General features: G+C 49.2%; 2 protein-coding genes across 6 annotated transcripts in view; both read left to right on the top strand.

Annotated features, from left to right (window-relative positions):
* The window catches only part of LOC132389251 (ribonuclease inhibitor-like), a 37,810-nt gene extending 36,246 nt beyond the window's left edge, over positions 1-1,564 (top strand). For all 3 annotated transcript variants that reach the window (XM_059961748.1, XM_059961747.1, XM_059961746.1), the window contains one exon: positions 481-1,564. The gene's annotated coding sequence lies outside the window, so the exon portion shown is untranslated. The remainder of the gene's footprint in view (positions 1-480) is intronic.
* A 3,681-nt stretch (positions 1,565-5,245) lies between these two features.
* LOC132389252 (ribonuclease inhibitor-like) overlaps positions 5,246-13,404 on the top strand; it is a 56,113-nt gene continuing 47,954 nt past the window's right edge. The window contains exons 1-3 of one of the 3 annotated variants that reach the window (XM_059961750.1): positions 5,246-6,147; positions 6,229-6,324; positions 13,005-13,270. In XM_059961750.1, coding sequence (XP_059817733.1) covers positions 13,163-13,270 — 108 coding nt within the window. In that variant the 5' untranslated portion in view covers positions 5,246-6,147; positions 6,229-6,324; positions 13,005-13,162. The remainder of the gene's footprint in view (positions 6,148-6,228; positions 6,325-13,004; positions 13,271-13,404) is intronic. The other 2 variants (XR_009510464.1, XM_059961749.1) reach the window with 2 other exon arrangements.

The following is a 13,404-nucleotide window of genomic DNA, read 5'->3' as shown; positions in this document are numbered from 1 at the left end:
CCTGACCAGGCAAAGGTCATCGAGCCTCATCTCCAGTTCCCTAACCCGGACCCTAAGGAGCCGCAGCTCGACGTGCCTGGCGCAGGTGTGGCCGTCCGGGATTTCACTCATCTCATATCCAGAACAGAACACCGGCCTCACAGACATACTTCCTGTTTCTAATCTTCTCAAGTAACTGCCTCGCCTCAACCTGTTACCGCCTAAGCCTCGATGAGCCAAAGCCCTCCAACTCTGACTCCCTCTACTCTGTCGCCCGCTCTATAAAGTTGTCTTCCTTTTAAATCCTTCCCGCTGGTCTAACTTGCTGACGTCCATGCGCTTGCGCAGTTGTGCCTCGATCAGATCTGGTGTGATTAAATATCGGTGAAAACCCTGGGTAATATTTGTCCGTGAGTGTTGTTGAAACGTTAACGTCAGTCCCTGTTACTGACACTGTTGTCTAATCTGTGTGTTTTCTCTTTATTCATTCATCTGTTTCAGACTGAGGGGGAATCAGTTCAGTTCAGATGGAGAGAAACGGCTGAAATCGCTGGAGGGAACCAGACCCGGACTGAGAGTGATCTTCTGAACATCCCACTGTGTGTACATCACCACCCCCTGGGGTCGGAACATTTCCCTCCCATTTCCCACCCTCCCCTTTCAACCCGAACATCCCAGCTGGAACTGAGCAAGTCTCTTGTGATGACGTTGGAGGCCCTGCCCTGGGACCTGTGAATCGGCCGCTCGGTCCCAGCGTGGTGCTTCCATTGGATGTCCATGACTGGATGTTGCCCGGTGCGCGGGCGGGACAGTCTCACTCAGTGTCCCTCGGACTGGGCTGATCTCGGGAGGGAATCTCTGGGGGTGAAGCAGCAGAGTGAACTGGGACTGGAACCGTCACTGCACCCTGTTCGGTAGCTGGCGATGGAAGGAGTGAGTCGACTGGGCCAATAAATGATCAGCAATCTCTGTCGTGTGTTATAGTTTGATAAGTAGCAATGTCCCAAATGATGAATGACAGCGATCCACAGGGCTGGTTACACAGGGGATCAGCAGGATTAATGTGTTACTGAACGTTCTGCAGGAATTCTGTCCCATACACTATTCATCATCATGATGTGTCGTATGATGTGGGCGATCGTGGTCTTTCATCTGTCTTTAATCTCTTGTTCTTATTCTTCTCCCCATCTCTGACCCTGAATCTTCTTGGCAAGATTTTTCTTCAGGGGTGGTTTGCCCTCCTTCGGGGCAGTGTCTTTACAAGATGGGTGACCCCAGGCGTTATCGATACTCTTCAGAGATTGTCTGCCTGGGGTCAGTGGTTGCATAATCAGGACTTGTGAGATGTTCTGGCTGCTCATACGGCTTCACGTGACCCTGATCGGGGGCTGAGCAGGTGCTACACCTTACCCAAGGGTGACCAGCAGGCGAGCAGAGGGAGGGAGTACCTTACACCTCCTTTGGTAGAGATGAATCTCCAACCCCCTCCCAAAACACAATTAGACCAGGCTTTTATTTTACAGTTTAATATGCAGAGACTATCGTGTGATGTTACTGAACTCAATAAATAGTTGTTATTTTTGAATGTGTGCCTGAGACTTCATGGCTTGGGAAGAAAATACTCGATTAATCACTTAGCTCACTTGACTGATGTTCGGGGAGTGAACTGGGAGATACTGGAGTGTTCAGTGAGCGATGGTGGACATCGTTACCATCTCAGTGTGAGCTGAGGTGTAAAACCGGACAGTTCCTCAGTGAGGATCCTGACTGATGTTCGGGGAGTGAACTGGGAGATACTGGAGTGGTCAGTGAGAGATGGTGGACATCGTTACCATCTCAGTGTGAGCTGAGGAGTAAAACCGGACAGTTCCTCAGTGAGGATCCTGACTGATGTTCGGGGAGTGAACTGGGAGACACTGGAGTGTTCAGTGAGCGATGGTGGACATCGTTACCATCTCAGTGTGAGCTGAGGTGTAAAACCGGACAGTTCCTCAGTGAGGGTCCTGACTGATGTTCGGGGAGTGAACTGGGAGATACTGGAGTGTTCAGTGAGCGATGGTGGACATCGTTACCATCTCAGTGTGAGCTGAGGTGTCAAACCGGACAGTTCCTCAGTGAGGATCCTGACTGATGTTCGGGGAGTGAACTGGGAGACACTGGAGTGTTCAGTGAGCGATGGTGGACATCGTTACCATCTCACTGTGAGCTGAGGTGTCAAACCGGACAGTTCCTCAGTGAGGGTCCTGACTGATGTTCGGGGAGTGAACTGGGAGATACTGGAGTGTTCAGTGAGCGATGGTGGACATCGTTACCATCTCACTGTGAGCTGAGGTGTCAAACCGGACAGTTCCTCAGTGAGGGTCCTGACTGATGTTCGGGGAGTGAACTGGGAGATACTGGAGTGTTCAGTGAGCGATGGTGGACATCGTTACCATCTCAGTGTGAGCTGAGGTGTAAAACCGGACAGTTCCTCAGTGAGGATCCTGACTGATGTTCGGGGAGTGAACTGGGAGATACTGGAGTGTTCAGTGAGCGATGGTGGACATCGTTACCATCTCAGTGTGAGCTGAGGTGTAAAACCGGACAGTTCCTCAGTGAGGATCCTGACTGATGTTCGGGGAGTGAACTGGGAGATACTGGAGTGTTCAGTGAGCGATGGTGGACATCGTTACCATCTCAGTGTGAGCTGAGGTGTAAAACCGGACAGTTCCTCAGTGAGGATCCTGACTGATGTTCGGGGAGTGAACTGGGAGATACTGGAGTGTTCAGTGAGCGATGGTGGACATCGTTACCATCTCAGTGTCAGCTGAGGTGTAAAACCGGACAGTTCCTCAGTGAGGATCCTGACTGATGTTCGGGGAGTGAACTGGGAGATACTGGAGTGTTCAGTGAGCGATGGTGGACATCGTTACCATCTCAGTGTGAGCTGAGGTGTAAAACCGGACAGTTCCTCAGTGAGGATCCTGACTGATGTTCGGGGAGTGAACTGGGAGATACTGGAGTGTTCAGTGAGCGATGGTGGACATCGTTACCATCTCAGTGTGGGTTAGGTGTAAAACCGGACAGTTCCTCAGTGAGGATCCTGACTGATGTTCGGGGAGTGAACTGGGAGATACTGGAGTGTTCAGTGAGCGATGGTGGACATCGTTACCATCTCAGTGTGAGCTGAGGTGTCAAACCGGACAGTTCCTCAGTGAGGATCCTGACTGATGTTCGGGGAGTGAACTGGGAGATACTGGAGTGTTCAGTGAGAGATGGTGGACATCGTTACCATCTCAGTGTGAGCTGTGGTGTAAAACCAGACAGTTCATCAGTGAGGATCCTGACTGATGTTCTGGGAGTGAACTGGGAGATACTGGAGTGTTCAGTGAGCGATGGTGGACATCGTTACCATCTCAGTGGGAGCTGAGGTGTAAAACCGGACAGTTCCTCAGTGAGGATCCTGACTGATGTTCGGGGAGTGAACTGGGAGATACTGGAGTGTTCAGTGAGCGATGGTGGACATCGTTACCATCTCAGTGTGAGCTGAGGTGTAAAGCCGGACAGTTCCTCAGTGAGGATCCTGACTGATGTTCGGATAGTGAACTGGGAGATACGGGAGTGTTCAGTGAGCGATGGTGGACATCGTTACCATCTCAGTGTGAGCTGAGGTGTAAAACCGGACAGTTCCTCAGTGAGGATCCTGACTGATGTTCGGGGAGTGAACTGGGAGATACTGGAGTGTTCAGTGAGCGATGGTGGACATCGTTACCATCTCAGTGTGAGCTGTGGTGTAAAACCGGACAGTTCCTCAGTGAGGATCCTGACTGATGTTCGGATAGTGAACTGGGAGATACTGGAGTGTTCAGTGAGCGATGGTGGACATCGTTACCATCTCAGTGGGAGCTGAGGTGTAAAACCGGACAGTTCCTCAGTGAGGATCCTGACTGATGTTCGGGGAGTGAACTGGGAGATACTGGAGTGTTCAGTGAGCGATGGTGGACATCGTTACCATCTCAGTGTGAGCTGTGGTGTAAAACCGGACAGTTCCTCAGTGAGGATCCTGACTGATGTTCGGGGAGTGAACTGGGAGATACTGGAGTGTTCAGTGAGCGATGGTGGACATCGTTACCATCTCAGTGTGAGTGGAGGAGAGTTTCAGGGAGATTTCAGTCTGGTTATTTTACAGAGAGACCGTTCCGTGCTGGGACTGCACTGCCGGGTGGTGGGAGAGGACGATACAATTGGGGCATTTAAGGGACTCTCAGATCGACACATGGGTGGAAGAGAAATGGAGAGTTATGGGCTGTGTAGGAGGGAAGGTTCATACAGGTTAGCACCACATTGTGGGCCGAATGGCCTGCACCATTCGATGTTCACTGTGAGGCTTGGGTAGCTGTGACTGTTGGGGTACTGAGGGATCGGTGCTGGAGATCCCGGTCATTCACTCTGTTTCCCTGTGGATGCTGAAGATTTCCAGCAGCCCTCCTTTTGAATTAAACCTAAATCTTGTGCCTGGTTCCTCTCCCCTCAGACACTGTCCAGTCTGAGAGTTTCCGGCACCCGATGTCGTTATTTCAGACCTGAATCGTTCTCTCTGTGTCTCTGTTCACAGAGACTGTCCAGTCTGAGAGTTTCCAGCACCCGGTGTCGTTATTTCAGACCTGAATCGTTCTCTCTGTGTCTCTGTTCACAGAGACTGTCCAGTCTGAGAGTTTCCAGCACCCGATGTCGTTATTTCAGACCTGAATCGTTCTCTCTGTCTCTGTTCACAGACACTATCCAGTCTGAGAGTTTCCAGCACCCAGTGTTGTTATTTCAGACCTTATACAGTCATGGGCAGAACGTGGAGACTCCACACAGATAGCACCTGATATCAGGATGGAACCCACTTCCCCAGAGTGTGCGGCATGACTGGAGGTGTTTTTATCAGAGGAGTTGGTGTTTCTCGGGATGGTATGAAGGACCACGTGGTCCTCAGTCAATTCCAATAACCCCTGGAGATGTTCACTGGGCTTCAGGTGACCCCTCAGTAAATCAGAGTTAGTTCAGCCGCTGCACCATCCACCGTCCCGGACAGTCGTTCACCAGCTTCCCTGTCAGCCAGATAAACCGGCCTGGTGCTCGGCCCAGTGTGGTGGAACCGACTGATGATGGGTCTGTCTGGGTGGTGTTGGGAATCTGACCCAGTGTGTCTGCTGTCTGGGATGGGTGAAGGTCACGGGGACAGACAGAAGGGAACCATTTCCTCCTGTGGCCCAGACCAGAAGAAGGGAGAGCGAGACCTTCTATTGGAGACGGGCTGTACAGGGGTTAAGACAGGAAACTGAGCACTGGAGATCAGGGTTGCTTTCACGGAAAAGCCCATCCTGTCACACCCAGTCCTGGTTTCAGCACGGCCGGATCTCAGCAATCCCTCCTGTACCTCGCACTTTGTCATCCCCACATCTCCTGTTACATTGCAGCGTTTTTTTGAAAAGCACTCATCCTCAATAAATATTCAACCACCGTTCCCACAGCTGTTCTGAAACACGTTTCATTTCCCAGTATCAGACTGTCTCAGGCTCTGCATTCTTGGTTCATTCAGATTTATTTAATCCCTGCTCTTGGGGAAATTGGAAGCTGGGGACCCTTCCCCCTTGCAGTACAGCTGCTGTGATTAATATCCCTTCCTCAGTGGAGTTGCTGTGTGTTCAGTGGGCAAACTCTGTACTGCAGGAGTTCAGCAGGTCATCGAAAGTGAAAGTAATTTGAACCAGGAAGTGTTGTTTGTGTAAAATGGCTTTCGGACAGCAGGTAGAGAGTTTAACGGAGGAGGTACTTTGTCCCTTCTGCCTTGTTTTCTTCACCAATCCAGTTACCCTGGGCTGTGGACACAACTTCTGCCTCTCCTGTATCACACAGTGTTGGGAAAAGGAGGGGAGAAACTGCTGTCCGGAATGTAGACAGGAGTTTGCAGACAGATCCCTCAGGGTAAATCGGGCCCTGGCAAGTCTGGCTGAAAAAGTTCAAAAATTAAACCTGAATTGGAAAGAGACGGAGATGAGATCTCAGTGTGAGAAACATCGGGAGGAACTGAAGCTGTTTTGTGACACGGACAAGCAACTGGTCTGTGTGATTTGTAGAGACGCGAGGGAACACAGGTCTCACAGCTTCATGCCGATTGAAGAAGCTGCGGAGATTTACAAGGTAAATACGAACAGATTTTATCACCTGAATATTTATGGTATTCTTATTTTACCGACGTTTTGTTCTTGAACCCAATCCCAGTGTCAAGTTAAATCATCGTTCGAATCTCTGACAGAGAAGAAATCTGCCATCCAGGAGTTGGAACGGCGACAGAAACAGCAGATTTCTGGAGTGAGGGTGAGATCTGTTTCTAGTTTAATGGGTCTGTGTGGTTTATTGAGGCACCCAATTCACTCTCAGCATCAACTCCTCCCCCCACCCCCAGTGCAACACGTAGATGAAGAACACAGGCTATCACTGTGTACTTCCACTCCTTGCCCTGCACCTACCATCCGCACCAATCTTCACCCCCCACCTTCCACCAACTCCCCAGTCATCATGGACTCTCCTTCGGTACTGAGAAGGGCTCTGGGGAAACTCAGACACGGTCAGGCGGTCGGACCGGGTGGTGTGAGTCCCAAGGTCCTGAAGGAGTGTGCTGAGCAGCTGTGTGGAGTTCTCCAGCGTATTTTCAATCTGAGTCCCGGCCTGGGAAGAGTCACGTGTATAACCACATAACAATCACAGCACGGAAACAGGCCATCTTGGCCCTCCTAGTCCATGCCGAACCCTTAATCTCCCCTAGTCCCACCTACCCGCACTCAGCCCATAACCCTCCACTCCTTTCCTGTCCATATACCTATCCAATTTTACCTTAAATGGCACAACTGAACTGGCCTCTACTACTTCTACAGGAAGCTCATTCCACACAGCTACCACTCTCTGAGTAAAGAAATACCCCCTCGTGTTTCCCTTAAACTTCTGCCCCCTAACTCTCAAATCATGTCCTCCCGTTTGAATCTCCCCTACTCTCAATGGAAACAGCCTGTTCACGTCAACTCTATCTATCCCTCTCAAAATTTTAAATACCTCGATCAAATCCCCCCTCAACCTTCTACGCTCCAATGAATAGAGACCTAACTTGTTCAACCTTTTGTGTGGCCAAACAAAAGTCTTGAATGACCACCGTCCAGTGGCCGTGACCTCACACTTGATGAAGACTCTGGAGAGGCTGGTCCTCGCTCACCTCCGACCCCTGATCGGTTCAGATCTCGACCCTCTGCAGTTTGCCTACCGGGAGCACATTGGAGTCAACCATGCTGAATGGAGCCTACTCCCGTTTGGATATGCAGGGCAGCACTGTAAGGATCATGCTTTTTGATTTCTCAAGTGCCTTTAATACCGTACAGCCCTCGTTGCTGGGGGGACGGACTCCATTCAATGCAGGCTGGCACTTCCATTGTCTCCAGGATAATGGGCGACCTGACTGGAAGGTCCCAGTCTGTTCGGCTTCACAGCTGCGTGTCAGACACGGCCAAAAGCAACACGGGGGCCCCATGGGGCACCGTCATGGCTCCCTTCCTGTCTACCCTGTGTAGCCTGGACTGTGGATACAACACTTGACAAACTTGACAAATGGTGCAGGCTGAGTCATCTGCCGCTGGGCATCAGTGGGACAAAGGAGATGCTGCCGGACTTGAGGAAGCCCAACTCTGCACCGCTCCCCGTTACTATCGATGGCGAGGAGGCGAGGACCCGGGGGTTCACCTGGAGGGCAGGCTCGGGTGAAGTTCCAACACGGAGGGCCGGAGTCGCCTCTACTTCCCGAGGAGACTGGGATCCTCTGGAGTGTGCAGGCCTCTCCTTCACACGTTCTACCTGTCTGTTGTCGGCAGTACAATCTTTTCTGTGGTGCTGTTCTGCGGAAGTGGTGTCAACGTGGGTGATGCCAACTGGTTCAATACACTGATCAGAGTGTCTGGCTGTGTTATTGGAGTCAAACTGGACACAATGGAGGCTGTGCAAGAACGAAGGCCATCGTTGGACTGGACTGAGTCAGAGTGAGATGGGTTCGGCGTGAACAGAGGCGAGACTAGGTTCCGGTAAGCTTTTGTTTTGTTGAGAGTAGAGAGAATGCCAGGCGGGATGTTGGAATGCCCCTCTTGCAGGATGTGGGAAGTCAGGGAGACCTCCGGTGTCCCTGACAACGACATCTGTGTAACCCCCATGGGTCGCCTCAGGCTCGCTCAGCTCGTTCTCGTCTCGGGGGAGCAGCCTTCGGCCCCACCAAACTGGGTAATCAGCTGGTGTGGATGCTGTGTGATGTCCCCGCCTCGCCAAAAAACAGACAGTACACCATATGCGATTAAATGAGTACAATTTATAAAGGTTACTATAACTAAGTGATTAATAACGATACAGTATATATGAAGAGAAAAAATAAAGAAAAGGCGCCAAACTTATCAAAGTCCAAACCACTTCGTGCACAACCGTTGGAGCTCAATTACTGAAGTCTTCTGGCCACCATTCGATCCCCTCTGAACTCCTCGACTCGCAGCTCAGGACCCTCCGAGTGGTCAACCAAGCACATCTAGCTTCATTCCCCCTCCTCGGAGTACCTCCGGGCCTCGGACCCCCGCTTGGGGTCCGTTCCTTGCCCAGCTTACAGCATTGTGTCCTCTCTCTCGACCCCCTCGCGCCGATCTGCCCAAAAGCCCGTCAACAAAAGCTTACAGACTCAGAAGAAAGCACATTAATCCCCATTTGGTTTACAAAGGAATACAATTCTCGTTATCAGTAAATTTTAACCCAAACAAGCTTCCAGCACTCTCTCACAACAAAGAAGCATTCCTACTTTTAACAAAACAAAGAAGCCCTTTCCCAACAGTAACAAAGTAAAAAAGAAGAAACCCCCTTTACACCTGCAAGAAGTGCGTCCAGCTGCAGCTCCTAACAGACCACGTTAGGGAACTGGAGCAGGAGCTGGATGACCGCCGGATCATTCGGGAGAATGAGGAGTTTATAGATTGTAGCTACAGGGAGGCAGTTACGTCAAAGGAGCAGCACACAGGTAATTGGGTTACCATCAGGCGAGGGAAGGGGGAAGGGCAGGCAGAGCAGGGCTCCCCTGTGGCCATTCCCCTCAACAACGTATACCGATTTGGATACTGCTGGGGGGGACGGCTTACCTGGGACAAGCTGTGTCAGCTGGATCTCTGGCACTGAGTCTGGTTCTGCAGTGCAGAAGGGAGGGGGGATGAAGAGAGCGGTAGTGATAGGGGACTTGATAGTTAGAGGTACAGGTAGGAGGTTCTGTGGTTGTGATAGGGACACCCAGATGGTTTGTTGCCTCCCGGGTGCCAGGGTCAGGGATGTCTCTGAAATGGGAGGGTGATCAGCCAGATGTCGTGGTACACATCGGTACCAGTGACGTAGGAAGGAAGAGTGAGGAGGTCCTGAAGAGTGAGTATAGAGAGCGAGGTAGGAAGTTAAAAAGCAGGACCTCGAGGGTGGTAATCTCAGGCTTGCTAGCTGGGCCACGTGTCAGTGAGGGGAAGAACAGGACGCTCTGGAAGATGAACACGTGGCTGAGGAGCTGGTGTAGGGGGCAGGGTTTCAGATTTCAGGGTCATTGGCATCTCTTCTGGGGCAGGTGGGACCTGTACAAGAGAGACGGGTTACCCCTGACCAATATCCTCGCAGGGAGGTTTGTCAGTGGGGGATGGGAGCCAGAGTGGATAGTGGGGCAGGGGTGAAAATAAATGGTGTTAAAGGTTCATGCAAAGCCACAAATAGAAGGGTTGTGAGTGGTGGTAATAATCTTCTGAGGTGTGTCTGTTTCAATGTGAGGAGTATTGTGGGGAAGGCTGAAGAGCTGAGGGTGTGGATTAACACGTGGAATTATGACATGTAGCCATCAGTGAAACTTGGCTACAGGAGGGGCTGGACTGGCAGCTCAATGTTCCAGGGTTCCGATGTTTCAGACGTGATAGAGGCAGAGGGATGAAGGGTCGGGGGTGGGCAGGGTGGCTTTGCTAGTCAGGGAAGATGTGCTGAGCAGTGCTCAGGCAGGACAGATTAGAGAGGGTTGTCTACCAATGCCATATGGGTGGAGCTGAGAAACAGGAAAGGTATGACCACATTAATGGGGTTGTATTATAGACCACCCAATATCAGCGACAATTGGAGGAGCAAATCTGCAGAGACTTAGCAGACAACTGCAGGAAACATAAAGTTGTGACAGTAGGGGATTTTAATTTTCCACATATTGATTGGGACTCCCATACTGTTAAAGGTCTAGATGGGTTAGAGTTTGTAAAATGTGTTCAGGAAAGATTTGTAAACCAATATATAGAGGTACCGACTAGAGAGGATGCAATATTAGATCTCCTATTAGGAAACGAGTTAGGACAGGTGACGGAAGTTTGTGTAGGGGAACACTTTGGTTCTAGTGATCATAACACCATTAGTTTCAACGATCATGGATAAAGGTAGATCTGGTCCTCGGGTTGAAGTTCTAAACTGGAAAAAGGGCAACTTTGAAGAAATGAGAAAGGATCTAAAATGCATGGATTGGGACAGGTTGTTCTCTGGCAAGGATGTCGTTGGTAAGTGGGAGGCCTTCAAAGAAGATATTTTGAGAGTGCAGAGTCTGTATGTTCCTGTCAGGGTTAAAGGCAAAATGAATAAGAACAAGGAACCTTGGTTCTCTAGGGATATTAGAACTTTGATAAAGAAGAAGAGAGAGATGAATGACATGTATAGGAAACAGGGAGAAAATAAGGTACTTGAGGAATATAAAAAGTGCAAAAAATACTTAAGAAAGAAATCAGGAGGGCTAAAAGAAGACATGAGGCTGCTTTGGCAGTCAGGGTGAAGGATAATCCAAAGAGCTTCTACAGGTATGTTAAGAGCAAAAGGATAGTAAGGGATACAATTGGTCCTCTTGAAGATCAGAGTGGTCGCCTATGTATGGAACCAAAAGAAATGTGGGAAATTTTAAATGGTTTTTTTTTTGCATCTGTATTTACTAAGGAAACTGGCATGGAGTCAATGGAAATAAGGAAAACAGGTAGCGAGGTGATGGAACCTATGCAGAATGAAGAGGGGGAGGTGCTTGCTATCTTGAGGCAAATCAGAGTAGATAAATCCCCAGGACTTGACAGGGTATTCCCTCGGATCTTGAAGGAGACTGGTGATGAAATTGCAGGGGCCCTGGCCGATATGTTTAAAATGTCGGTATCTACGAGATACTGTCCTCCTACGGGAGAATTGGAGGATTGCTCATGTTGTTTCATTGTTTAAAAAAGGCTCTAAAAGTAGTCTGGGAATGTATAGGCTGGTAAATTTGACGTCGGTAATAGGTAAATTATTGGAAGGAGTACCAAGAGATAGGATCTACAAGTATTTAGATAGACAGGGACTTATTAGGGAGAGTCAACATGGCTTTGTGCGTGGTAGGTCATGTTTAACCAATCTATTAGAGTTTTTCGAGGAGGTTATAAGGAAAGTGGATGAAGGGAAGGCAGTGGATGTTGTCTACATGGACGTCAGTAAATTCTTTGACAGGGTCCCGTATGGGAGGTTAGTTAGGAAGATTCAGTCATTAGGTGCACATGGAGAGGTAGTAAATTGGATTAGACATTGGCTCAAAGGAAGAAGCCAGAGAGTGGTAGTGGAAGATTGCTACTCTGAGTGGAGGCCTGTGACTAGTGGTGTGCCACAGGGATCAGTGCTGGGTCCATTGTTATTTGTCATCGATATCAATGATCTGGATGATAATGTGATAAATTGGATCAGCAAATTTGCTGATGATAAAAAGATTGGAGGTGTAGTGGACAGTGAGGAAGGTTTTCAAAGCTTGCAGAGGGAGTTGGACCAGCTGGAAAAATGGCAGATGGAGTTTAATACAGACAAGTGTGAGGTATTGCACTTTGGAAGGAAGAACCAGGGTAGAACATAAAAGGTAACTGGTAGGACACTGAGGAGTGCAGTAGAACAGAGGGATCTGGGAATACAGATACAAAATTCCCTAAAAGTGGCGTCACAGGTGAATAGGGTTGTAAAGCGAGCTTTTGGTACATTGGCCTTTATAAATCAAAGTATTGAGTATAAGAGTTGGAATGCTATGGTGAGTTTGTATAAGGCATTGGTGAGGCCAAATTTGGAGTATTGTGTGCAGTTTTGGTAACCGAATCACAGGAAGGATATTAATAAGTTTGAAAGAGTGCAGAGAAGGTTTACAAGGATGTTGCCAGGACTTGAGAAACTGAGTTACAGAGAAAGGTTGAATAGGTTAGGACTTTATTCCCTGGAGCGTAGAAGAATGAGGGGAGATTTGATAGAAATGTATAAAATTATGATGGGTATAGATAGAGTGAATGCAAGCAGCCTTTTTCCACTGAGGCCAGGGGAGAAAAATACCAGAGGACATGGGTTAAGGGGGAAGGGGGAAAAGTTTAAAGGGAACATTGGGGGAGTGCTTCTTCACACAGAGAGTGGTGGGAGTGTGGAATGAGCTGACAGATGAAGTGGTGAATGCGGGCTCACTTTTGACATTGAAGAAAAACTTGGACAGGTACATAGATGAGAGATGTATGGAGGGATATGGTCCAGGTGCAGGTCAGTGGGACTAGGCAGAGAAATGGTTCAGCATAGCCAAGAAGGGCCGAAAGGCCTGCTTCTGTGCTGTAATATTTTATGGTTCTATGGTACTATGGAAGGACCCCCCGGAAAACCCTGGCAATTCTGGACAATGTTTCTCACCCTCTGCAAGACACCCTGGCTGAGCAGAGGCACGCTTTTGATAATAGACTGAGACAACCGTGCTGTGTGGGGTCATTCCTACCCCCAGCCATTAGGCTCAATAATGAGTCAGGGGAGTGATGACCCCCTCCTGTTAGATTGTTAGAGATAACCTATTTTATTCTTTATTTCTCTTCTAATATTTGTATATCTTGCTCTTGTATTGCTCCGGTGACACTGGAATTTCCTTTGGGATCAATATCTATCCATCTATATAGTCTTCTTTATTGCAGGGTAACATCAACCACCACCTTTCATTTGACAGGAACAGTCACACAGTCTGCAGGCCAACGTCACATCTGAATTTGCTAAAATACACCAGGTTCTGGCTGAGAGAGAGCAGCGCCTACTGAGTGATCTCAGGGCAGAGGAGGAGAAGATTCTGAACACCATGGAGAAAAATCTTCAGGAGATTGAAGAGAATTTAACCTCTGTAGAGGAGAAACTCTCCAAGTTACAGAAACAGATGAATGAGGAAGACAGTGCGACGTTTCTGAAGGTGAGGGATTGTTGTTGAGTGAAAGCCCACAGTCTGTTCTGGAGCAGACCTGCTCTTGTCACCAAACTAATAGATCAAGAGTCTCTCTGGTCTTCCCCGGGATTGAGCTGCTGGAACCTGCATGCTGAGTTATT

Source organism: Hypanus sabinus, unplaced genomic scaffold (genome assembly GCF_030144855.1).
Source record: "Hypanus sabinus isolate sHypSab1 unplaced genomic scaffold, sHypSab1.hap1 scaffold_517, whole genome shotgun sequence".
Lineage (NCBI taxonomy): Eukaryota > Metazoa > Chordata > Chondrichthyes > Myliobatiformes > Dasyatidae > Hypanus > Hypanus sabinus.
This window is presented reverse-complemented; position numbering and strand designations above follow the sequence as displayed.